The 26,952-nt window shown below is 44.6% G+C and overlaps 1 protein-coding gene across 1 annotated transcript in view; it reads left to right on the forward strand.

Annotated features, from left to right (window-relative positions):
- BLTP1 (bridge-like lipid transfer protein family member 1) overlaps window positions 1-26,952 on the forward strand; it is a 203,279-nt gene that overhangs the window by 87,508 nt on the left and 88,819 nt on the right. Inside the window, exons 29-39 of the mRNA XM_070757683.1 lie at window positions 2,399-2,469; window positions 9,795-9,968; window positions 11,459-11,579; window positions 15,273-15,416; window positions 17,262-17,389; window positions 17,697-17,899; window positions 21,367-21,564; window positions 21,648-21,859; window positions 22,133-22,284; window positions 24,883-25,033; window positions 26,074-26,226. Of these exons, the coding sequence (XP_070613784.1) occupies window positions 2,399-2,469; window positions 9,795-9,968; window positions 11,459-11,579; window positions 15,273-15,416; window positions 17,262-17,389; window positions 17,697-17,899; window positions 21,367-21,564; window positions 21,648-21,859; window positions 22,133-22,284; window positions 24,883-25,033; window positions 26,074-26,226 (1,707 nt within the window). The remainder of the gene's footprint in view (window positions 1-2,398; window positions 2,470-9,794; window positions 9,969-11,458; window positions 11,580-15,272; window positions 15,417-17,261; window positions 17,390-17,696; window positions 17,900-21,366; window positions 21,565-21,647; window positions 21,860-22,132; window positions 22,285-24,882; window positions 25,034-26,073; window positions 26,227-26,952) is intronic.

Consider the following 26,952-nt stretch of genomic DNA (forward strand, 5'->3'; position numbering starts at 1 on the left):
TCTATCTCTGTATCTATCTCTGCATTTATCTATCTGTCTACCTGCCTGCCTGCCTATCTAGATGGATGGATGGATGGATGGATGGATGGATAAGAGGGAGAGAAGAAATTCTTAACATGCCTTCTCTAGATGAGTAGATGAGATAGCAGAATCAATTCTGGCAAGGCTTGCTCTAATCTTTCTTCTGTATCATGACCAGCACTTTGAATTGGTCCTGGAAGCTTAGTCTCAACTGATACAATTACTTTAACATTGATATTATTTCTTATGCCACTGTTAATAATTTTATACAGTATTAGTTGCATCTTATGAGATTTCCAAATGCATCCCCAGGTTACTGCAGTTCAGTTGGACAGCGATCAAAGCATATCAGAGTATTATGATGCTGGTAGAGTTGCATTTGGCATACCAGCCAGAGTTGGGCAAAAGCCCTTCCCCACTCCCCAGCCTACTTACTGAATAGGAACAAAAAGTACATGAGAACCCTCAAATCAACCCTTTGTGAGGTGTAGAATCCTATTCATCTTAACTACTTGTGTCACTGCATTCTTCAAATGCTTATTGAGAAGTGTTAATGTTTTCTTGGTAGGATTTAATCTCAAAGTTCTTTCACTTCATATAGATCATAATCCTTTCCAGATTAGCATAAGATTTCCATATACAGTGATCTCCCGATTATCGCGAGGGTTCCGTTCCAAGACCCCTCGCGATAATCGATTTTTCGGGATGTAGTGGTGCGGAAGTAAAAACACCATCTGCGCATGCGCGCCCCTTTTTCCATGGCCGCGCATGCGCAGATGGTGTTTTTACTTCCGCACCTGGGAAGACCCAGCAGCTGAGGAGCCGTCTGCCTGCCCGCTTTTCCGCCGATTTTCCGCTTGTCCCCCGCTTGTCCGGCCGCCGCTTTTCCGGCCGCCGCTTGTCCGCCGCTTTTCCGCTTGTCCGGCCGCCGCTTTTCTTGTCCGCCCGCCGCTTGTCCGCCGCTCTGGGAGTTGAAGACCCAGGGAAGGTTCCTTCGGCCGCCCACCAGCTGATCTGCTCGGCAGAGCAGTAGCAGCGAGGAGCCGAAGATGGGGTTTCCCCCGTTGCCCACGCAAAGGGGAAACCCCATCTTCGGCTCCTTGCTGCTACTGCGCTGCCGAGCAGATCAGCTGGTGGGCGGCCGAAGGAACCTTCCCTGGGTGCCGCCCGCCGCTCGAGAGCAAGAGGGGGAGAGATGGAGAAAGAGAGAGAAGGAAAGAAAGAGATGAGAGAGGGAGGAAGAGAGTGTGAGAGAGGAAGAAGCAAGATAGAGAAAGAGAGAGAGAAAGAAAGATGAGAAAGGAAGGGAGTGACGTCATCGGGTGGAAAAATCGCGATATAGCGTTTCGCAAAGATCGAGATCGCGAAACTCGGGGGATCACTGTAGTCTGCAGCTCAGACTGGGGCATTAGTTTATAATTGAATGTTATAAGCATGCCTCACCCCAAACCAATAGACAACTTCTCCCAACATTATCATATAAATATTGAACTGCTTCAAACATAATCCTGATTGCTGAAGGACTTCACACTGGCATTTTCAGGGTTTTAAGTGGCTTTACTTTATGATTACTGACTAGAACCATCCATGCATGTAGGAGTGGAGCCATTCCAAAACAGTGTCTTTAGTCTTTTCAGTCAATCGTAAAGACTATTATGATCCATTATACAATATACTAACAAGTCCAGTAGGATCAAAAGAGTGCATTCTTTCCCATCTATATCTTGAGAAAGGTTATGGACCAGATTGTTTAGTGCCATTTCTATTTCATAACTAGGCCTGAATAGAATTAAAAAGGATCTAGAGAATTTGTTTCTTCTAGAATTTCCCATCAGAAATAAATTGTAAATAGCGCATTCAAAATAATTTATAATATATAGAATATAGTTTGTCAGCTATAAAAAATTAACTGCCTTGGATATGGCCCCTGGAGGGGTCAAGAGGCAAAATGGAAGCAGTATGCTCCCTCCCATATTTACGTATGCCAGTGTGATTCAACAGAAAAAAACAACATATAACTCTTCCTTGGTACAGCTGAGAGGAGGAGAACCTGTGGTCTAGAGATTAAAACTACTGCCTTATAGGCAGACTCCCCAGATTCAAATCCCGGCAAGGGTATGGTTAGTTGATGAGAGCAAAATAGCTTCAAATAGATCTATACTAGTCTCTCCTCCTTTTCATTATCAGCAAAAATATGTTACACATACACACACACACACATTCATTCATTTAGTAGTTTAAAGTATATTCTCGTGTATCTGCTAAAATTGCCATGCTTGGTCATGTAAAAATTTAAAGGTAGGAAACAATATAAAATATTTCTGGTGGAAAGACTGATAAAAGCTCTCAAAGAGTAATGCCATATTATTTTTTCCAGATTGTTAAACAAGGCCTTAAAGCTAATGCTCTACTGGATCGAGGCATGCAGATTACAGGATCAACTTCTAAGTGAGTAACAAGTTACGATGTATTTGTAGTATGTTGAAAGTTACATTTTCCTTTTTACATATTAGAAAGGTGGCGTCTATAAAGTTTTGCTCTACATTTTGGGAATATGTATGTATCTATCTATCTATCTATCTATCTATCTATCTATCTATCTATCTATCTATCTATCTATCTATCATCTCATTATCTTTTGAGAGGAACAATTATATAAGATATAAATATGCATCAAATATTCAGCACCACTGAAGAAGACTTTCTCTCTCTCTCTGTGTGTGTGTGTGTGTATAATAGTCCCCTTCAATGGTGCTGAATATCTTATACTACAATTGTTCCTGTCAAAAAATAATGAAGTGCTGCTCATTTATTTGCACTGAGTTTTCATACCCTGTTTTCCCCAAAACAAGTCACCCCTGAAAGTAAGACATAGGAGAGGTTTCGTAGAATTGCCTAATATAAGGCATCCCCCGAAAGTAAGACATAGGAGACGTTTCATTTCGCAGCATTCCCGAATGGAACATATATAACACTGCTGTCCATAAATTACATCCCAAAACGCTGTATCAATCAGATTTAAAACACACCCAACACGGTAGTAGTACATAATGGTACGGTAGTACAGTAATACCTCATCTTACGAACTTAATTGGTTCTGGGACGAGGTTCGTAAGGTGAAAAGTTCGTAAGATGAAACAATGTTTCCCATAGGAATCAATGGGAAAGCGAATAATGCGTGCAAGCCCAGGACTCACCCAGTTTTCCCCATTATTGCCGGCATTCGGATCCTTGTTGAGGGGCAGGGGTTGGCTTTGGTGGGTGGGGAACAGTGCAGGCTGCCTGGAGGGAGCCTCGTGGGTGGATTGACACCCGCAAGAAGCTGCCTTGCGGCTTGTCAAAAGGTGGGTCTCCCACTCTCCTTGAAAGGTTTCCAGACGAAGCGCTGCGCCGGGCTCCGAAGTGGCGAAAAGTTCTCCCCGCCTCCTCTGCGGCCACCTTCCCCAAGGAGTCTCCCGGCCGCAGAGGAGGCTGGGATAGCTTTGCGTTGCTTTGGAGCCCGGCGCGGATATGAAGGAAAGGGTGGCTGCAGCGATGGTGACAGCTGTGGATTCTCCTCTCCCTCCTCCACCTCCTGAGGCTGCCTTTCCCAAGAAGCCCCGCCGCTGCCCACGCTGGCTTGCACCCCCTATCTGCCTCTCTCTTTGGCTTTCTTTTCCAAGGAGTCTCCTGGCCGCAGAGGGGGCGGGCATAGCTTTGCGTTGCTTTGGAGCCCGGCGCGGCTCCAAAGGAAAGGGTGGCTGCAGCGATGGTGACAACTGCAGCTTCTCCTCTCCCTCCTCCACCTCCTGAGGCTGCCTTTCCCAAGAAGCCCCGCCGCTGCCCACGCACGCTCGCTCGCCCTATCTGCCTCTCTCTTTGGCTTTCTCTTCCAAGGATCTCCTGGCCGCAGAGGGGGCGGGGATTGCTTTGTGCTGCTTCGGAGCCCGGCGCGGCTCCGAAGGAAGCGGTGACCGCAGCGGCTTATCCTCTCAGCAGGCGGCGGCTCCTAAGCTGGCTCCACGTTCAGGCCGGCTCTACCCCCCACCCCACGGAATCCCTGCAGGGGCGGCAATCAAATGGGAAATCCCAGCTCTGACAGTCACAAGGGAGGGAAATCCCTGTGGCCGTCAGAGAGCGCACGCGCAGTAAGAGACCAGGCTCAGGTTCGTAAGACGGAAATGGTTCTTAAGATGGGGCAAACAAATCGTAAATCCCGGGTTCGTATCACGAAAAGTTTATGTGATGAGGCGTTCGTAAGACGAGGTATCACTGTAGTAAGAAATTCTTGATAGGATTCATAGTTTGTCTGATTATGCTGGTTTGTGATAACAACTACTGTACAGTATATAATAAATGTTCATTTTTTTGGTTCAGCAATACAGTGATCCCTCGATTTTCGCGATCTTGATGTTCGCGAAATGCTATATCGCGATTTTTCAAAAAATAATAATTAAAAAATACTCCCCGTTTTTTTTGCTATACTGTACCACGGTTTTTCTCACCCGATGACGTCATACGTCATCACCAAGAGTCACTTCTATCATTTCTCTCTCTCTTCCTTCCACTCTTCTCTCTCTCTTTCTTCCTCTCTCACACTCTCTTCCTCCCTCTCTCATCTCTTTCGGGGGGGGCGGTGGGCGGGCGGGTGCCTACGGGGGACGGTGGCCGCCAGCGCTGCTGCAGGAGGACTCGGCGGCGAGAGGGGCGGTAGCGGCGAGCGGCGAGGAGGCTGGAGGCGCTGCCATTGGCCGGGAACATGGCGCTGAACAGGAACCACTTGCCCGGTGGCGGGGTTGTCCCGCCCCACGGGGAAAGTAACCGGAGCCGAAGAGGCGCTCGGTTGGCAAGGGGCGGCAGGAGGGAGAGTTTGGCCGGGCGGGGTGTGTGTTTGTGTGGTGGGGGAGAGCTTGCGTATCTTCGGGGATGGCAATACGCAGGCGGAGCATTTCCATCTGCTCCTCTGGGATGGGCGCCTCTAAGCCCAGTGTCTGCTTTCTCTCCCCGGGAACCGCCTGCTTTCCTCCACTTCGAGCGGGGCGCCTGGGCTCCCGAGTACCCGCGTCTTTTCCATCACCCAGAGGAGGAGTGCAACTTCTGCCCAAGTGTTAAAGAGGCCGTGGCTTAACCCGCGTTGCTCCCTCCCTCCTTGCCATCCCCGGGACTTTGACTCTGGGTGGGGAAGGCGGTGATAGCGGCAAACGGCGGACAGGCAAGCGACAAATGGCGGCCGGGCGGGCGGGTGAACGGGCGAGTGGCGAGCGAGCGGCGAACGGCGGATGCTGGGGGGGGCGGGGGCAGCCGGCATTCAAAGCAATCTGTCGGCTTCTGCACTCTCGTCGCTCCCCGCCTCCACCATCTGCGCATTCGTGGCCATGGGGAAAAGGCGCGCATGCGCAGATGGTGTTTTTACTTCCGCACCGCTATATCGCGAAAAATCGATTATCGCGAGGGGTCTTGGAATGGAACCCTCGCAATAATCGAGGGATCACTGTAAATGTGAATTGTTCATTGAAAAAAAATAAGACATAGCACATCTTTGGGAGCAAAAATTAAAACAAGACACTGTCTTATTTTCAGGGAAACAGGGTACTACAGAAGTAGTTTCTAAAGATGCTGATTCTTATAAGTTGATTTTATTTTCTGCGTATTATGAACATTTTTCAGATTCAGTAATATTTATTAGGCTAGTTCTTTTGAAAAGTTTGAAAAGTAAACTTCAAATTTTTAGAGGAAAATTAATTTATATATTTTTTATTTTATTTTATTTGTTTGTTTTTTTCAAATATAACATGAAAAGGAAACAGTGGTACCTCAAGATACGAACCCCTCGTCTTACGAACAACCCGAGATACGAACCCAGGGTTGAGGAAATTTTTGCCTCTTCTTACGAACTTTTTTCGTCTTACGAACGCCAAACCCGAACTTCCGGGTTCGGCATTCCGGAGGCTACTGGGAAGCCCCGCAGCCCGGCTGTCACCTTTTAAAACAGCTGGGGGGCTTCCCAGCAGCCTCCCGAAGCCGAACCCGGAAGTTCGGGTTTGGCGTTCGGCTTCGGGAGGCTGTTTAAAAGGTAACAGCCGGGCGGCGGCGGCGGCAGGTTGGGAGGCCGCTTTGGGTTTTTGGCTGGAGGTCCGGCGCTGGGGGAGGGAGTCAGGGAGGTCCTCCTGCTCCCCCCCCTCAGCGAAAAACACAAAGGGGGTCTGCCGCCGCATGACAGGCATGGCGGAGCAGCGTGGAGCAGCGGGAGTCTGAAACCGCCAGCGGCTTCAGCTTCCCATTGCTTCGCGGGCGACCGCCTTTGTATTTTTGGCTGGGGGGGAAGCAGGAGGCGCAGGATCGGGCCGGCGGTGGGCGCGGGGAGAGGCAGCAGGTCTGCATCCTGGGCGGTCGGCGGTCGAGGAGGCGCGACCGAGCGGACCCGGCTCAGGCTCCGGCTAGGACGGGGCGGGCAGCGGCTGGGCGCTGCGGGGAGGGTGCGTCCGACTCGGGGCTGGCGGCGCCCGACGCAGCGGGGAACATCAGCGTGGGAGGCAGGAGAGGACCAGGCAACCGGAGCAGCGCCGCCGCCGCTCCCGGCTTGGCTTCCCTCACCGCTGCAGGCAACGTGCGCTGTGATCTTCCCGGCCAGCGAGGCTAAGTGACGGAAGACAGCTGCCGGGCCGGGCTTTATCCGCTGAGGCTGGCTGAGCCGGAAGATCGCTCCCGGCTTGGCTTCCCTCACCAGCGCAGGCAACGCACGCTGTGATCTTCCGGCTCAGCCAGCCTCTGCAGACGGGAAGATCTTTGGGGTGGGGGTGGGGCTGTCGGGACACCTCCCACCCCAGCACTTTGAATCCCGCCGGCCAAGAGCACTTGGGCAGAAGCTTCCCCCTCATCGCCCGTGTCTGGCAGAAGCTTCTGCCCGAGTGCTCTTGGCCGGTGGGATTCAAAGTGCTGGGGTGGGAGGTGTCCCGACAGCCCCACCCCCACCCCAGTGCTTCGCCTCCCGCTGGGCAAGAGCGCTCGGGTGGCAGCCCCCGCTCCCCCCGGCACAAAGCTAACCCCTCCCCCTGGGCAGCCAGAAGGCTCCTTTGGGAAGGCGGCCGCAGGGGGAGGAGGTGGATAGACATGATAACTTTGCGCCGCTTCGGAGCCCGTTTCTTTCTTGCTGCCACTATCTCCTTGAAGGTTTTCCCAACGAAGCGCTGCGCTGGGCTCCGAAGTGGCGCAAAGTTCTCCCTGCCTCCTCTGCGGCCACCTTCCCCAAGGAGCCTCCCAACCGCAGAGGAGGCAGGGAGAACTTTGCGCCACTTCGGAGCCCAGCGCAGCGCTTCGTTGGGAAAACCTTCAAGGAGATAGTGGCAGCAAGAAAGAAACGGGCTCCGAAGTGGCGCAAAGTTATCATGTCTCTCCACCTCCTCTCCCTGCGGCCGCCTTCCCAAAGGAGCCTTCTGGCTGCCCAGTGGGAGGGGTTAGCTTTGTGCCAGGGGAGCGGGGGCTGCCACCCGAGCGCTCTTGCCCAGCGGGAGGCGAAGCACTGGGGTGGGGGTGGGGCTGTCGGGACACCTCCCACCCCAGCACTTTGAATCCCGCCGGCCAAGAGCACTCGGGCAGAAGCTTCTGCCAGACACGGGCGATGAGGGGGAAGCTTCTGCCCGAGTGCTCTTGGCCGGCGGGATTCAAAGTGCTGGGGTGGGGGGTGTCCCGACAGCCCCACCCCCCACCCCAGTGCTTTGCCTCTCGCTGGGCAAGAGTGCTTGGGTGGCAGCCCCCGCTCCCCCGGCACAAAGCTAACCCCGCCCCCTGGGCAGCCAGAAGGCTCCTTTGGGAAGGCGGCCGCAGGGGGAGGAGGTGGAAAGACAGGATAACTTTGCGCCGCTTCGGAGCCCGTTTCTGTCGGGACACCTCCCACCCCAGCACTTTGAATCCCGCCGGCCAAGAGCACTCGGGCAGAAGCTTCTGCCAGACACGGGCGATGAGGGGGAAGCTTCTGCCCGAGTGCTCTTGGCCGGCGGGATTCAAAGTGCTGGGGTGGGGGGTGTCCCGACAGCCCCCCACCCCACCCCAGTGCTTCGCCTCCCGCTGGGCAAGAGCGCTGGGGTGGCAGCCCCCGCTCCCCTGGCACAAAGCTAACCCCGCCCCCTGGGCAGCCAGAAGGCTCCTTTGGGAAGGCGGCCGCAGGGGGAGGAGGTGGAGAGACAGGATAACTTTGCGCCGCTTCGGAGCCCGTTTCTGTCGGGACACCTCCCACCCCAGCACTTTGAATCCCGCCGGCCAAGAGCACTCGGGCAGAAGCTTCTGCCAGACATGGGCGATGAGCGGGATGAGCGGCGCGGAAGCCGATGGCCGTGGCAGCTGCTGCAAGAGGCTTCCGCGCCGCTCGTCCCGCTCATTGCCCGTGTCTGGCAGAAGCTTCTGCCCGAGTGCTCTTGGCCAGCGGGATTCAAAGTGCTGGGGTGGGGGGGGCTGTCGGGACACCTCCCACCCCAGCACTTTGAATCCCGCCGGCCAAGAGCACTCGGGCAGAAGCTTCTGCCAGACACGGGCGATGAGGGGGAAGCTTCTGCCCGAGTGCTCTTGGCCGGCGGGATTCAAAATGCTGGGGTGGGGGGGTGTCCCGACAGCCCCACCCCCCACCCCAGTGCTTCGCCTCCCGCTGGGCAAGAGCGCTCGGGTGGCAGCCCCCGCTCCCCTGGCAAAAAGCTAACCCCGCCCCCTGGGCAGCCAGAAGGCTCCTTTGGGAAGGCGGCCGCAGGGGGAGGAGGTGGAGAGACAGGATAACTTTGCGCCGCTTCGGAGCCCGTTTCTGTCGGGACACCTCCCACCCCAGCACTTTGAATCCCGCCGGCCAAGAGCACTCGGGCAGAAGCTTCTGCCAGACATGGGCGATGAGCGGGACGTCACTTCATTCCTCCACGTCACTTCGCCGCTTCGCCGCTCCTTGTGGCTGGGGGGGGGGAGTTAGGAAGGTCCTACTTCTCCCCCCCCAGCCAAAAACTCAAAGCCTATCTCCTGCCGCACGGCTGTTTTAAAAGGTGACAGCCGGGCGGCCGCGTTTTTTTGCGGGTTTTTTTTGTTGTTGCACGGATTAATTGACTTTACATTGTTTCCTATGGGAAACAATGTTTCGTCTTACGAACCTTTCGTCTTACGAACCTCCCCCGGCACCAATTAAGTTCGTATCTTAAGGTACCACTGTACACAGAAACATACACATACAACATTTGGGAAATGAAAGTTTCCCCACTTTTTAGGTGTTCGATCAGAGAATTTTACTTCTTCCACATTAATTTATAAAATGTTGTCTAAGAAGTCTGAGGTTTATGATGTAGGACAATTGATATAATGAAATGTATAGGATAACACCAACATGATGAAAAGTGTTTATGAACACTGTCTTATGTTTCCTGGGCATGTCAGATAGTTTCAGTACTATGCTTAAGCAAAACTACTTGCTTTAATGTCTTTTAAATGTCTTAGGCATGCAAAAAACGGATGAATTACTTTTAATCATTTAAATGTAATCCATATATCATTTGGATATATTTTTATTTATTGTTGATTAAGAGGTCTTTATTATATACAGTTTGTTTGCAATGATGAACCAACATATATTTTCAAAAGGAGTAAAATTTATTTGATGCCATAAATTTATAGTTTCTTCATTTATTGCACTTATCATAAGTAGATCATATTATCCTGAAAAATATGGTTAGGTAAATAATCTTCCCCAACAAATTTTATTGTGGCAAGTAACCAGCGAAAAGATAGAATTAAAATGTTAATATTTTGTTTCCCACTTATTTATTTAGCACTCCATATACTCCTCTGGAAAAGAAAATCCTTGATAGCACAGATGATGAAACAGTAACAGAGGAATGGACTCTTGACCATCCAGTTTGTCATACCAGAACAACAGCTATTGTTGAAGTAAAAGGAACTGTGGATATAGTTCTTAGTCCTCTTGTAGCAGAAGTTTTGGACAGGTATTTTTTAGTTTCAAGAACTATATGCACCTAATATGATTGTCATATTTCTTCTTGGTCTGGGATAATCAGTACATAAGTTGTCTGAAATAGATATGAATAAAGAGTCTTTTCCATTTTTCCCGCCTGCAACCTCATGTGTTATGTCTTCTTATCTCTCTTCTTGCATTACCGGAAAAGTATGGCCATATAAGCCAGTATGATAGCAAAGAGACATAAGTTCATCGAAGCCATGGAAACTTATTTATTTTTATTTTATTTATTTATTCTTTGTCCAATATACAATACATATGGAAGAGAATAGACATTGAGTAATATATATAAAGATAGTAAGTAAAAAAGAAGAGAAATATATATGAGGAAGCGAATATACAGTGGTACCTCGGTACTCGACCACAATTCGTTCCAGAAGTGTGGTCGAGAACCGATTTGCTCGAGTACTGAATTTATTTATCCCATGGGAAATAATGGAAATGGATTTAATTGGTTCCCAGCCCTGTTAACTCGCTGGGAACCAATTAAATCTATTTTCTTTATTTCCAATGGGATAAATAAATTCGGTACTCCAAGCTGCAGGAAGGGTGGGGGCTGTTGCAATCCCAGCAGCTTCAGGGGGCTGAGGAGCTCTATAAGAGCTCCAAGCTGCAGGAAGGGTGGGGGCTACAACGGCGGCGGCTTCCCTTTGAGGAGCAACAGCGCCGGGAACGTCATGTAATGAAGGGAAGCTGCTGGAGCGGCGGCAACTGCTGAGATGGCTCCGGCAGCTTCCCTTCATCACGTGACGTTCCCGGCGCTGTTGCTACTCGAAGGGAAGCCGCCGCCGGGAAGGAGAAAGTTTTTGCAGCTGCTTACAGGTAATAAGAGGAAGCAATGAGGAAAGGAGCCCCCCGAAGCTGCCGGGATTGCAGCAGCCCCCACCCTAATAATTTTTTTTTGTTATTTATTTGCAAATATTATTAGTTTGGCAATGACATATGACATCATCGGGCGGGAAAAACCGTGGTATAGAAAAAAAACCCCGCGAAGTATTTTTTAATTAATATTTTTTGAAAAACCGTGGTATAGGTTATTCTCGAAGTTTGAACCCGCGAAAATCGAGGGAACACTGTATACTGCTTCAGATTGTTTTACAGCCCTCTGTAGAGTGCTGTACAGCAATATTCAGAGTCAGCATATTGCCCCCAACATTCTGGGTCCTCATTTTACTGACTTTGGAAGAATGAAAGGCTAAGTCAACCTTGAGCCAGTTAGGATCGAACTGCTGGCAGCTGACAATCAGCAGAAGTAACCTGCAGTACTGCATTCTAACCACTGCACCACCACGTGCGCAAAATAAATTTTACAGATGCATTTATTATAAATATCTTTAAAGTTTTAGATATGAGTTAATTTGACTCTGTTTTTCTCAAGCCTTTTATAAACAGACAAGTACCTAAAATCTTACTTGAAGCCTGCTTTCAATGTATAACTTGGACTAACTTTTCCTGTAGGTATATAGAAGCAATGGTGCACTGTGCAAGCACACGTCATGCAGCAGCCATTGTGGATGATTTACATTGTAAAGTTCTCAGAGAAGCTGTCCAGAATAGAAAAATAACATTTTCAGAAAATGTATGTATAATTATCTAATTACATTTCTTATTATGGCAAAGGTTTATTATTTCCATACAGTTTTTTTGGCCTTCCCTTGTGCTTTGCCTTTTTGGCTTACTAACCAATTTTGTTTTCTACATGATGTACTATGACAATAAAGGCTATTATTATTATTATTATTATTATTATTATTATTATTATTATTATTAAACAACAGAATAATCATATTGTATATTTAGTACTCAAAGATTATAGATGAGAAGGAAAGTAAAGCCTTGCTTCAAGAGATGGGGTGGAAGAAGAATACATTATATTTTATTTATTTATAATTTTATTTATTTATTTTATTTATTATTTAGATTTGTATGCCGCATCCACTTGCGCTTCTCCTTCTTCCCTCTTGCCTCGCCGAGTCAGGCGCAGAAGGCTTAGCGGGGACCAGCGCCGTCCTTCGCTTTGCCAAGCCGGGGAAGAGGCGGTGGCGGCGAGGCGAAGGATGGCGCTCCCCTCCGCTCGGCTCGCTTCGGACCAGCGCCGTCCTTCGCCTCACCGCCACCGCCTCTTCCCCGGCTTGGCAAAGCGAAGGACGGCGCTGGTCCCCGCTAAGCCTTCTGCGCCTGACTCGGCGAGGCGAGAGGGAAGAAGGAGAAGCGCAAGTGGATGCGGAGCGCCCGGGAGGCATTTATCCGCCCGGGAGGCATTTATCCGTCCTTCGCTTTGACGGCGCTGGTCCGAAGCGAGCCGAGCGGGCGGACCAGCGCTGTCAAAGGGAAGGACGGATAAATGCCTCCCGGGCGCTCCGCATCCACTTGCGCTTCTCCTTCTTCCCTCTCGCCTCGCCGAGTCAGGCGCAGAAGGCTTAGCGGGGACCAGCGCCGTCCTTCGCTTTGCCAAGCCGGGGAAGAGGCGGTGGCGGCGAGGTGAAGGACGACGCTGGTCCGAAGCGAACCGAGCGGAGGGGAGCGCCGTCCTTCGCCTCGCCGCCACCGCCTCTTCCCCGGCTTGGCAAAGCGAAGGACGGCGCTGGTCCGAAACGCCACAACCCCTTCAGCGGAAGATGGAGAATTCTCGCTCGCAGGAAAAACAATCCAGGCTCGCCAACCCGGAAATGCGAGGCGAAGGACGGCGCTGGTCCGAAGTTGTAGAACTTCCGTTTTTCCGAGTGACCCCGCATTTCCTGGTTGGCGAGCCTGGATTGTTCGTCTCGACGTCATCGGGCTCCCCCCCCCGCAATACTCCCGTGTTTCCCCGAAAGTAAGACATATGTCTTACTTTTGGGGTATGGCTTATATTAGCCGACCCCCCTGAAAACCCCCATATGTCTTACAATCGGGGGTGTCTTACTATCGGGGAAACACGGTACCATTCATAAATTGTATATGCCCGGGGGAGATGTCTCAGTTCCCCCATGCTTGACGACAAAGGTGGGTTTTAAGGAGTTTACGAAAGGCAAGGAGAGTAGGGGCAGTTCTAATCTCTGGGGAGAGTTGGTTCCAGAGGCCTGGGCCCGCCACAGAGAAGGCTCTTCCCCTGGGGCCCGTCAACCGACATTGTTTAGTTGACGGAACCCGGAGAAGGCCCACTCTGTGGGACCTAATCGGTCGCTGGGATTCGTGCGGCAGAAGGCGGTCTCGGAGATATTCTGGTCCAATGCCATGAAGGGCTTTAAAGGTCATAACCAACACTTTGAATTGTGACCGGAAATTGATCGGCAACCAATGCAGACTGCGGAGTGTTGGTGAAACATGGGCATACCTAGGTAAGCCCATGACTGCTCTCCATTTACTCCATTTTTTTTAAATAAAAAAAAATGCTATAGTACCATGATGGCGAACCTATGGACTCAGAGCCATATGTGAGAACACGCAAAGTGTTGCCTTATGTCAGCTCCAACGTGCATGGCTAGCTGATTTTTGGCCTTGGGGAAGGCCGTTTCACCCTCCGGAGCTTCCCTGGGGTTCCGGAGTGCCCAAACTGCCCAATTTTCCAAACTGCCCAAGTTTGGAAAAATGGACTTCCAATTTGCCTGATGTGCTTTTTTTTTTGCACTCCAGGGCTTTAGGAAGCTTCCCTGAAGGCTCTGGAGTATGAAAAACAGCATAATGGGCAAACCAGAACCATTTTTCCAAACTTCCAGTTTGCCCATTTGCCTGTTTTTTTCACTGTCCCAGGCTTTAGTGAGGCCTATGCGCATGTGTGGAGGGAAGGGAATGGATGTGGGCATATGCACACACGCTAACATTTGCACTCACATTCTTTTTGGCCTGTGAACCAAAAAAGGTTCTCCATTACTGCTGTAGTACAAAAAAATGCTTTATCCAAGTGAAGAAAAATATTTTTATATTTCTGGACTTCAGTTGAAAAATTATTTGCTTGAAAATTCAGTTTTCGTCATTCTCCTATTAGCAAAAACAGAAGAACTTAACTGCTAAAATGGGGAAAGAAGCAAAAATAATGTGGATTCCAGATAGAAAATTGATGGGTCAGGGGAGAGAATATGAAACAAAATGGAAGATTTATGGAATTATATTTAAAATATTCTATTGTCTAAAAGAAATTAGGGCTTCTTGAATTTGGAGTATATGTGATGGTGCTTATTTTTATTGCTATTAGATGAAAAGGTCGAAGAAAAAACATAATGCTATTCTGAAGCAGTAGAACTATAATCATGGGCTTCCCTAGGTATGCCCATGTTACACCAACACTCCGCAGTCTGCATTGGTTGCCGATCAGTTTCCGGTCACAATTCAAAGTGTTGGTTATGACTTATAAAGCCCTTCATGGCACCGGACCAGAATATCTACGAGACCGCCTTCTGACGCACGAATCCTAGCGGCCGGTTAGGTCCCACAGAGTTGGCCTTCTCCGGGTCCCGTCGACTAAACAATGTTGGTTGGCGGGACCCAGGGGAAGGGCCTTCTCTGTGGTGGCCCTGGCCCTCTGGAACCAGCTCCCCCAGTGATTAGGACTGCCCCCACCCCCCTTGCCTTTCGTAAACTTTTTAAAACCCTCCTCTGCCGTCAGGCTTGGGGGAACTGAGACATCTCCCCTTGCCTATGTAGTTTTATGTATAGTATGTTTGTATGTATGCCTCTGGAATCAACTCCCCCCGGAGATTAGAACTGCTCCCACCCTCCTTGTCATCCGTAAACTACTTAAGACCCACTTATACCGCCAGGCATGGGGGATTTGAGACACCTTTCCCCCAGGCTTATTATAATTTATGTTTGGTATGTATGTGCTGTTTGGTTTTTAATTATGATAGGGTTTTTAGTTTTTTCTTAATACAGTATTAGATTTGTGCCTATATATATTGTTTTAGCGTTTGTTGTGAGCCGCCCCGAGTCTTCGGAGAGGGGCGGCATACAAATCTAATAAATTATTATTATTATTATTATTTTATATAATGGGGTTTTTAGGTTTTTTAATGTAAAATTGTTATTTTAGACTTTGATATTAGATTTGTCATTGTATATTGTTTTTTATCACTATTACGAGCCGCCCCGAATTGCGGAGAGGGACGGCATACAAATCTAATAAATAATAATAAAATAATAATAATAATTTTAAATTAAAGTCCTTTAGATTTTACTGTTCTCTTGCCTACTTTTTGGAACAAGACGTCAGTTCCAGAGCAGATATATCACACCGTTGAACACATCTCCTTTAAATACTAATTGCAAAATGTACTACTGTTCTTCTGTTTTAAAGCTATCTTCAAAACAGGATGTGAGAGGAACAAAAATCGAAACCCCGGCTACTGGAACGACTCAAGTAAAGACACAAGCCAATGTTTCTCTCAAACAAGACAATGTGACTATTAAAGGCCTACAAGCCAATGTTACAGTACCTAAGGTAATTAACAGTTTGACACAGTAGCCTTGAAAAATGCACTAGAACTTAGCAAGAATTGTTTTGAATATAAACAGGTTGGAAAAACCAAAGGATCATTTTATTAATCACCCAGATTTGGACTAGGTGAAGGATTTTGGTTTCTGACATCTTCGTTATTTAAAAAGATGACTACCCAGTCTGGATCTTAAGAAAAGAACACAAATATGTTGAAGAGAAGCATAAGCATTAAATTATTTGTAATTATGTATCATGGCAATTGTAATTGTACACAGTGGGACACAGCAACAGTCATAAATATGAAACAGTTGGGAAGCATCTGAATTTTGATCCCATGGAGGTGTTGCAATGGTCGTAACTGTGAAAATAGTGATATATCACTTTTTCAGTGCTGTTGTAACTTTGCACAGTCACTAAATGAACTGTTGTAAGTCGAGGACTACCTATACCACATAATGCATTAGTTGTAATATTGATGGCGAACCTATGATACAAGTGCCACAGGTGGCACATGGAGCCATATCTGCTGGCATGTGAGCCATTGCCCTAGCTCAGCTCCAACATGCATGTGTATGCCAGCCACCTGATTTTTGGTTTGCACAGAGGCTCTGGGAGGGCGTTTTTGGCTTCCAGAGAGCCTCTGGGGAGATGGGGGAGGATAATTTTACCCTCCCCTGTTTCCAGGGAAGCCTTTGGAGCCTGGAAGGGCAAAACACAAGCCTACTGGGCCCACCAGAAGTTGGAAAACAGGCTCTTTCCGGCCTCCAGAGGGTCCCTGGAGGGAATGGAGGAAACTATTTTCACCCGCCCCAGGCATTGAATTATGGGGTTGAGCATTCGTGCATGCACAATAGTGTGCACCCACACTCTTTCAGCACCCGAGGAACAAAAGGTTCGCCATCACTGAGTTAGAACAGCAAGTAAGACATTGGTTCATTTAGCCAATTGCAAATATAAGTAAATTTCTTCCCCAGACTGTTAAGTATTTATCCAGGAAAGTGATTCATATGTCAAAGTTCTACAGGTCTAAATTTACACTTACAAAGATTCAAGACGTTTATGGCTAAATAAGGAAAATATGGATGAGGACAAGAACATTTTATTTCTAGTAAAGAATAGGGCCATATTGGTTTCATGCAACAGTGTAGAAAAAAATTTCATGGTTGAGCATAATGAACAAAGAATGTTCAGGATGTTTTTTTCAAATACAGTGATACCTTGTCTTACAAACTTAATTGGTTCCGGGATGAGGTTCTTAAGGTGAAAAGTTTGTAAGACGAAACAATGTTTCCCATAGGAATCAATGGAAAAGCAATTAATGCGTGCAAGCCCAAAACTCACCCCTTTTGCCAGCCGAAGTGCCCGTTTTTGCGCTGCTGAGATTCCCCTGAGGTGAGGTTCCCCTCCATGGGAAGCCCCACCTCTGGACTTCTGTGTTTTTGCGATGCTGCAGAGGAATCCCAGCATCGCAAAAACGGGCGCTTCGCTGGCAACGGAAGTCTGGAGGCGGGGCATCCCACCTGCAGTGGTGGGTTTGTAAGGTGAAAATAGTTTGTAAGAAGAGGCAAAAAAATCTTAAACCCCGGGTTTGTATCTCGAAAAGTTTGTATGACGAGGCGTTTGTAAGATGAGGTATCACTGTACTAGTTGTGTTTTAAATAATATACTAATCTCCCAAAATATATCAATTATGCTTATCCAAATTTAAAGACAACATGGATATTGATAGCATTTCGTTAGATAAAGCGGTGCTTATGCTTTCGTGAAATTTTGAAAAACATTTGTTGAGTGGAATAAAAACACTTGATTTGTATGTTTCTTCTTAAATCTATGGGATAACCTTTTTAGGTAAATTTATGCTTACTTCAAGCATCCATTGAAGAATCATCGGGGACAGCCACAGCTAAAAATGTAACTCATGTTTCTTTAGTGGCTTTGTGCTTTGACAGGATTGCCACACAAGTCCGTATGAACAGGTAAGGCAACATTTTAAATAACTCATACTTTAGATATATTTTTAATAGAAGATTTAACATTGTGACAAAATCATTGCTTCAGGACTCTTCTTCATCTCTATGGGGTCCCTGTAGTGCAGATTTGGTCTGTAGAATACATTTTAAACCTATTTTTGTTAAATGATATGGGACAGAAATGACTAACAAATGCCTTCAGTTATGCATATGTATTTTTGTTAGCAAACAAAACAGGTATTTAAATTACTGATACAAGAAACTGCATTTTCTGAGATGTCTCAAATATGTCCTTTTTTTTTTAAATTAAAAGAGGTGTGGTTGAAGAGAATACAAACAGTACAGAAACTAGGAGAGGTTCTGTAACTTTTGAGAAGTATGTCCATTCCAATAAAATGCAGCCCCAATCCTCTGGCTCTCTACGGTCAAATGCTGGAGCAGAAAAAGGAAAAGAAATTGCAGCTAAACTTAATATTCATCGTGTTCATGGTCAACTCAGAGGCTTAGATACTTCAGGTAAGCCTTTTTGTAATGGCAGTGCTTTGTTCCAAAAAATTATTAAGACTGGAATACATCATACGTGTGTGTGTGTGTGTATATATATATATATATATATATGTATATGTAGATTGTTCTGAGTTCGGGTTTTGCCCCGTTTAATATTTTGAGTGTCTATGCGACGTTTCGGTGAAATTATATATATTTATATATTTATATTAACTATATCTACAGCAGCACGAAGCTTACAACTTCAGCCTGATGATGGTGAATGTGATTTCACCAAAACGTCGCATAGACACTCAAAATATTACACGGGGCAAAACCCGAACTCAGAACAATCTACATACATATACCCGTGAAAATCTACGAAAACATACATACATACATACGTACATATGTACATACGTATATATATATATTTGTCACATGTTTTTTTTTGCTGAATTTGAAAATTAAGGGAGACTAGGATAGATCTATTTCGGCCTTATTTTGGCCTCATCAGGTAGCCATACCCACTGGGACTTGAACCTGCAACCTTTGCCTTGTAAGGCAGAGAATTATCCTCTAGGCTACAGTATCCAATCCCTTCAGCTCTGCACCAGGGAAGGGTTACATATTTTTGTGTCGAATCACCCTGGTGTATGAAGGTCTTGGCATATTAGGGTTTCTTCCCGTGTAAGTTTCAGAGATTCCTGTTGACGTTTCGACGAGGTTCCACTTGTTATCTTCAGGCTGGGTTTTTTGGCCTTGTGCTAGGATGACATGTTCATTCTAGCACAAGGCCAAAAGCACCAGCCTGAAGGACACGGGCAATGAGCAAAGTGAGTAGCATTATATAAAATCAACTGTCTTCAATGGGGATTTTAACACTCTGGCGATGTTAGTAGAGGACTAATAAAAGCTTAGTTAATTTTAGTAGTGTTTGATAAATTTTAAACGTTCCGTAGATCACAATGGCTGTTGCCTCTACACCCACACCAGATTTATTTTCCCTCCATTTTTATTTTAGCTGAGAAAAGTTAAAATACAAAACTCCAAAATTAAAAACGAAAACACACACAGAAAAAGACATTTTAAAAGGGTGCATTAAAAAAGAAAAAACACCCACACAGAGACACATTATCCCTCCCAATTGAATACTGATTAATACATTACTAACATATCATTTTCCCTGTGAAACAGACTCTCCAAATTTTTTAAACTACAAAATCTATTTGCAGATTATTGACCTGTCATCTTTATATTATATTAATGACAACATAATTAACAGGGAATACAATAATAAAAGAGGCAAAGTTAAAGTTTCAAAGCCAAATAACAAAACGGTTATTACAATCAGCTTTTAGAAAATTTATCATAGTATTTTCTCTATGCCAATTATTCTTAAATCTCGTTCCAAGAGTTAAGAGTAATTCATCCTAGATCAAATATCCATGTTTGTTTCTTAATACCAATTAATTAATATTAACAAGTAATATTAACAAGTAATAACAATTGTATAATTAAAAATAATAATTGGTCTTTCTTCCCAACAAAAATTCAGTTGAAAGTGGTTTCAGATTAATTGTGATAAATTCATTTCCCAGTCTTTCTCCATTCCTCCTGGGGAAAACCAGTATGTCACTTCTCCATTTGCTCAGGTTTCTGCTATTGTAAGACTACAGGCCTGAACTTCAGAAAAATGCATAATCAGCTCAGTTAGTTTTATGTCTATTTATTTATTGATTGATTAATTGATTGATTGATTGATTGATTGATTGATTGAATTTGTATGCTGCCCCTCTCCGCAGACTCGGGGCGGCTAACAACAGTAATAAAAACAGCATGTGGACCCGGATTGTGGGGGCAATAGCCTAGCTCTGTTAAAAAGTGCTATTGCTAACATGTTGTAAGCCGCCCTGCGTCTAAGGAGAAGGGCGGCATAAAAATCGAATAAATAAATAAATAAATAAATAAATGTAACCCATGTCTCTATATAACCCATATCTCTTTCCAATGAGTGTAGCTTTCAAATCACATTCCTTTTGTGAATCTAATTTATCGAGCGCTACATGCATCTGAATATTTTCCACAGCCATTATCAATTCATCAGAGTTTTAAGAAAAGCTTTCAACTAAGAATTGTATATTACCAAAAGGTTTTCCCCCCCAGACATTACCCACTGTTGCTTGTCATACTTTGATGCATTACTCTGTATAGCCTAGGTTGAAGCAGAGATATTTTCTGGATATTTCAATCCAAGATTAAAAGATTTTTTAAAAAAGAACTTAAAATAGTTTGCTAATTTTAAAATTTAAAAAAACCCTGTGGTTAGAGTAAATCAAATGGAAGCATTCTCCCTGTCCGAGAACATACTATGTTTCCTTATGGGAAAGCAAAACTTATTCAAGACGACAGCATCCATCAAAGGAAAATAGGGGAAAAAAACCCTAGAGTCTGGCAGGGGGCTGAAATAAATCAGCACAACCAACCAATGAATTTTTAATGATAGAAAGTAGAGTAAAACAGAAAAGTTAAAAGTTAAAACCCAAGCATACTTAAGAAAGGGAACTGTCAAAAGGAAGATGGATGACCGGTGACTTTCTGACCACTTCCAGAGAAACTGGAATCTTCAAGACACCCTTGCCCAGGTGGGTCCACAACCATCCAGAGCCATCTTGGGTCATTCTTCAGGGTTCCCCTTCAAATCTAGGGAGCAACACTGCCAGAGAACTAGTTTTTGGTAGCAAAATCAGCTGATTGTCACCAGGGGAGAGAAAAACAAAATCCAACTTTTATGTTTTTGAGAATGTTTTTGGCTTGTCTTTCCAGAACATGGAAAGGAATTATCTCAACTTATGAGAAGCAATGTTAGAACTTTTCTTGCTCTAGCTCCAGAGAAAATGGAATAGAAATACCTATGCCAGATTATTTATTTATTTATTTATTAATCAGATTTGTATGCCGCCCCTCTCCGCAGACTCGGGGTGGCTCACAGCAATAATAATACAATGTAAACAAATCTAATATTTAAATTAATTTAAAACCCCAATTTAGAAACCAATCATACATACTAGCATACCATGCATAAATTTTATAAGCCTAGGGGAGGGAAAGTGTCAATTCCCCCATGCCTGACGACAGAGGTGGGTTTTAAGGAGCTTACGAAAGGCTAGGAGGGTGGGGGCAACTCTGATATCTGGGGGGAGTTGGTTCCAAAGGGTCGGGGCCGCCACAGAGAAGACTCTTCCCCTGGGTCCCGCCAAACGACATTGTTTAGTTGTCGGGACCCGGAGAAGGTCAACTCTGTGGGACCTAACTGGTCGCTGGGATTCGTGCGGCAGAAGGCGGTCCCGGAGATATTCTGGTCCGGTGCCATGAAGGGCTTATGTATTCTGCTATAGGAAAAAGGTTGTTTCTCGAAAGTCTAGAAAGTTCACTGTAGTTTTTCATTGAAACAAAAACTCTTTCCAATAAAATTCTCTTATGTTTTTACATGGCAGATATAGGAATCTGTGCCATAACAGCCATTCCATTTGAAAAATCAAAAGTTCTTTTCACTTTGGAAGAGTTGGATGATTTCACTTTTGTAGATGAAACCGATCATCAAATAGTTCAAGATGTAACACGAATTGGCCCTAGCCAAGAAAAATGGGGCTGGATAATGTTTGAATGTGGAATTGAAAACCTCACAATAAAAGGTAAATGATCTTTCAACATTTTTCATGCAGGATAATAACACACTGTAAAGAAATTGATATGATCTATGTTTGTATATTGACAGGTGGTAGGCAAAGTGGTGCTGTGTTGTATAATGCATTTGGGAATATAAGTAAATCTGCAGCTGCCGACCGAGGTGGATTTCTTGCATCCAATAATTCTTCAGATTCTCCAACTGGCAGTGGTTACAATACTGATGTGTCTGAAGAAATTCCCCACTGTGATGGTGTTAGTGCTGGTTCTGATACGCGTTCAAATTCAGTTTCCGATGAGCAAGTAAGACAATTTTAAAATAGTCTTTGGACCATTGTTAGCTGTTACAATGAAAATATTTTCCCATTTGCTAAATTAAGCTGTTTTTCAATCTGAATCACTTTTCTGGGAAAATATGTAAATTTGCATGCATGTTCATGTTTTGTTTAAAAAAAGGTGCTTTTTTTTTTTGCAGGTAACACAATAAGCTTACGTCTTAAAAAATTTTTTAGGACTCCTCCAACCATCCACTTTGGACTAATCTTGCACTTTTTCCTCTGTATTACTCTTGTTTAGGATGAAGGGGTTGAATCTGATGAACTAAAAAAGGACAATCCTTTAAGGCCACCACCGCCTGATTCTTGCAGCATGAAATTGACAATCAAAGAAATCTGGTTCAGTTTTGCAGCTCCAACAAATGTTCGTTCACATGCCCATATATTTTCAAGGTATGTTGGGTGCCATTTAACATTATTAGAACTTTGGTCAATGGACTGTAGTATATTGTCTATTATATAAAGCATCTAAAATATTATTATTATTATTATTATTATTATTATTATTATTATTATTATTAATTATATTTGTATGCCGCCCCTCTCAGGAGACTCGGAGCGGCTCACAACAACAAAAGCAGTACAAATCCATTGATTAAAACAATTTAAAACCCTCAATATAAAAAACAACCATACATCTCATACAAACCATACATAAAACAAAGACGGTCCTGGGGAATCAATTTCCCCCATGCCTGACGACAGAGGTGGGTTTTAAGGCGTTTGCGGAAGGCAAGGAGGATGGGGGGCAATGCTAATCTCCGGGGGGGGAGTTGATTCCAGAGGGTCGGGGCCGCCACAGAGAAGGCTCTTCCCCTGGGTCCCGCCAGACAACATTGTTTCGTTGACGGGACCCGGAGAATTGTGCCCGGAAACTGATCGGCAACCAATGCAAACTGCGGAGTGTTGGTGTAACATGGGCGTACCTGGGGAAGCCCATGATTGCTCTCGCAGCTGCATTCTGCATGATCTGAAGTTTCTGAACAGTCTTCAAAGGTAGCCCCATGTAGAGAGCATTACAGTAGTCGAACCTTGATGTGATGAGGGCATGAGTGATTGTGAGCAGTCCAGGTAGGGCCGCAACTGGTGCACCAGGCGAACCTGGGAAAACGCCCCCCTCGCCACAACTGAAAGATGGTTTTCTAATGTGAGCTGTGGATCGAGGAGGACGCCCAAGTTGCGGACCCTCTCTGAGGGGGTCTGTTATTCCCCCCCCCATTATAATGGACGGACAGGTGGAATTGTCCTTGGGAGGCAAAAGCCACAGCCACTCCGTCTTATCAGGGTTGAGTTTGAGTCTGTTGACACCCATCCAGACCCTAACAGCCTCCATGCATATACATGGAATCCACATATAAAATCTTATAAATTTAATTTATGGGGTTCATTGTGTAGTTTTAATCTAGAGTAGATACCAAACTTTTTTGAGAATGTGCACTACGCATTTCTACCTAAAATACCATTCAAGTGAAACTTGAAAAATTAGAATATTGTGCAAAAGTTCATTTATTTCAGTAATGCAACTTAAAAAGTGAAACATGCTATATGAGAGAGATTCATTACATTCAAGACAAGATAGTTCAAACCTTGATTTGTCGTAATTGTGATGATTATGGGATACAGCTCATGAAAACTCCAAATCCACCATCTCAGTAAATTAGAATATTACATGTGATCAATAAAACAAGGATTGTACATAGAACAATATCAGACCTCTGAAAAATATAAACATGCATATGTACTCAGAACTTGGTTTAGGCCCCTTTTACAGCAATTTCTGCCTCAGTGAGGTGTGACATGGCAGCTATCAGCCAGGATGTTTCAATAGTGGCCTTCAGCTCTTCTGCAATGTTCGGTCTCACATCTCTCATCTTTTTCTTGGCAATGCCCCATAAATTCTCTATGGGGTTCAGGTCAGGCGAGTTTGCTGGCCAATCAAGCAGAGTAACCCCACACTCATTGAACCAGGTTTTGGTGCTTTTAGCAGTGTAGGCAGATGCCAAGTCCTGTTGGATAAATGAAGTGAGCATTCCCATAAAGCTCGGCTGTGGAAGGAAGCATGAAGTGCTCCAAAATCTCCCGGTAGACAGCTGTGTTGACTTAATGAAGGACAGAGGGCCAACACCAGCAGATGACATGGCTCCCAAATCAACACAGACTGTGGAAACATGCATCTCATTTGGAAACCAAGAACGCCCAGTGTATGGAGGAAGAATGGAGAGGCACACACTTCAATATGCTTGAAGTCTAGTGTGAAGTTTAACTCTAAAAATTGTTATAGTGGTTGATATTTCTATGAAAGTACTCAAATTATACATTGATAATTTTATTTAGTTTTGCGATGAAACATCTTCAAGAAAGCAACCAAGATCATAGAGCACAAAGGATCCCAAAATATTTAGATTAATTCCTTGTACAGTTATGAATTACTATGGATTTATTTATTTATTTTTATTTATTAGATTTGCATGCCGCCCCTCTCCGAAGATTCGGGGCAGCTCACAACAGCATATAAAAAACAGTATAACAATGGGACAAATCTAATAATAAAATACATAAAACCCCCAACAATTAAAAACAATACAGCACATACACACCAAACGTGAAATATAATAAACCTGGGGGAGATGTCTTAGTTCCCCCATGCCTGGCGATATAGGTGGGTCTTGAGTAACTTGCGAAGGACAAGGAGGGTGGGGGCCGTTCTAATCTCTGGGGGGAGTTGATTCCAGAGGGCCGGGGCCGCCACAGAGAAGGCTCTTCCCCTGGGGCCCGCTAAACGATATTGTTTGGTCAACGGGACCCGGAGAAGGCCAACTCTGTGGGACCTTATCGGCCGCTGGGATTCGTGCGGTAGAAGGCGGTTCCGGAGGTATTCTGGTCCGATGCCATGTAGGGCTTTAAAGAACATGTATAAAATTATGTAACTGATGTTCAATTTCCCTTGCATATCCGATTGTTTTATAATTCGTCATTTTTCTAATATCGTAGGCAACTGAATCTTCTGAGTACTGCAACTCCAGCCATTGGGGCTTGGCTCGTTCCTATTGATCAAGTAAAGTCTTCTTTAAACAAATTAGAAACAGAGGGAACCTTGCGTGTTTGTGCTGTCATGGGATGTATAATGACAGAAGCCTTAGAAGTAAGTATCTATTAAGAGAAAGAGTTTCGATATATTATGCAAAGACTTAAATCTTGAGAAGTGTACAAAACTGGGGAAGGTGAAAAGAAAGCGGTGACTAGCAGACAAGATCGGAAAAGATGAAAAAATGATTTAGCAAGAAAAAAATTATACTTGTGTAAAATGCATTCAGTTTTAGCACAGAATGTTGTTCCCTTTAAACACCATTTCTTAACTTTTAATTTTGAAAGACACTAACAATATAATAATATTAGAGGATAAATAGAATGCAGCTGCGAGAGCAATCATGGGCTTCCCAAAGTATGCCCATGTTACACCAACACTCCGCAGTCTGCATTGGTTGCCGATCAATTTCCGGTCACAATTCAAAGTGTTGGTTATGACCTATAAAGCCCTTCATGGCATTGGACCAGAATATCTCTGGGACCGCCTTCTGCTGCACGAATCCCAGCGACCGGTTAGGTCCCACAGAGTTGGCCTTCTCTGGGTCCCGTCGACTAAGCAATGTCGTTTGGCGGGACCCAGAAGAAGAGCCTTCTCTGTGGCGGCCCCGACCCTCTGGAACCAACTCCCCCCAGATATCAGAGTTGCCCCCACCATTATTGCCTTTTGCAAGCTCCTTAAAACCCACCTCTGTCGTCAGGCATGGGGGAATTGAAATTTCACTTCCCCCTAGGCTTATAGAATTTATACATGGTATGCTTGTATGTATGAGTGGTTCTTTAAATTGGGGTTTTTTAGATTATTTTTAATATTAGCTTTGTTTACATTGTCTGTTTTATTGTTGTTAGCTGCCCCGAGTCTTCGGAGAGGGGCGGCATACAAATCTAATAAAATAAATAAATAAATAAATAAATAAATAATCATAACAACTAATGAAGTTCTAAATAATTTTATATTTATTTTTTCAGTAAAAATAGACTGTTAGCATAGATCATGTGTATAGATATTATCCACAATATTAGATTGTGATTAGATTAGATTGTGAAAAAATATTTTATATAGAGAACTAATATAGCTAATTGCTTTTATGTATTCAGAATAAAAGTGTACATTTTCCTTTGCGAAGCAAGTACAACAAGCTCACAAGATTATCTCGTTATCTGCAAGAAAATCCTTCCTGTCTGCTATGTAATATACTTCACCATTATCTTCATCAAGCAACTTTTTCCATCATTGAGGAAGCAACCATGGTAAGTTACTGCTTAAGAATATGATCCAATTAAAAAAAATACTAAAAAAGGAGAGTTCTTTCATATTGTGATCTATATTTATAAAATATTATTTACTAATTGCAATTTCTATTAAAATTTGTATAAATCTCATGGCATACCTGGCTATTTAATAATAATAATTGCTTATTGAAAGCAACAAAATGTGGCAGATCCAGAGAAAAGCAGAAGCCAAAGAAACAAAAACAGAATAGAGACTTAACAAAGAAGCATTGTTGACATGTTCATAAAACCCTACGTATGTAAAAATATTTTTATTATATTATTATAAGCACAAAAAGGAATATTTTATTGTGGTTTTGATCAACATAACTTTTTAATTTTATTTCATTTTATTGTTATACTGTTACTATTTTGATATAGTGATATTTATGTAGTATTGACTATGCTCTAATAGAGTCAACTTAAGATAAACACTCTAATGTTTTATTTTTTATTGTTTCAGTTTTATCACTTTATTGTGATTTAAAATGTTGATACTCTACTCAAAAAGAGGATAAATCAGCACCTAAAAAACAATAACTTATTGGACCCAAATCAGCATGGCTTTACTGAAGGCAAATCATGTCAGACTAATCTCATTGATTTCTTTGACTATGTCACAAAGATGTTGGATGAAGGTGGTGCTGTGGATATTGCCTACCTGGACTTCAGCAAAGCCTTTGATACGGTTCCACATAAAGAGCT

Source organism: Erythrolamprus reginae, chromosome 7, assembly GCF_031021105.1.
Source record: "Erythrolamprus reginae isolate rEryReg1 chromosome 7, rEryReg1.hap1, whole genome shotgun sequence".
Classification (NCBI taxonomy): domain Eukaryota; kingdom Metazoa; phylum Chordata; class Lepidosauria; order Squamata; family Dipsadidae; genus Erythrolamprus; species Erythrolamprus reginae.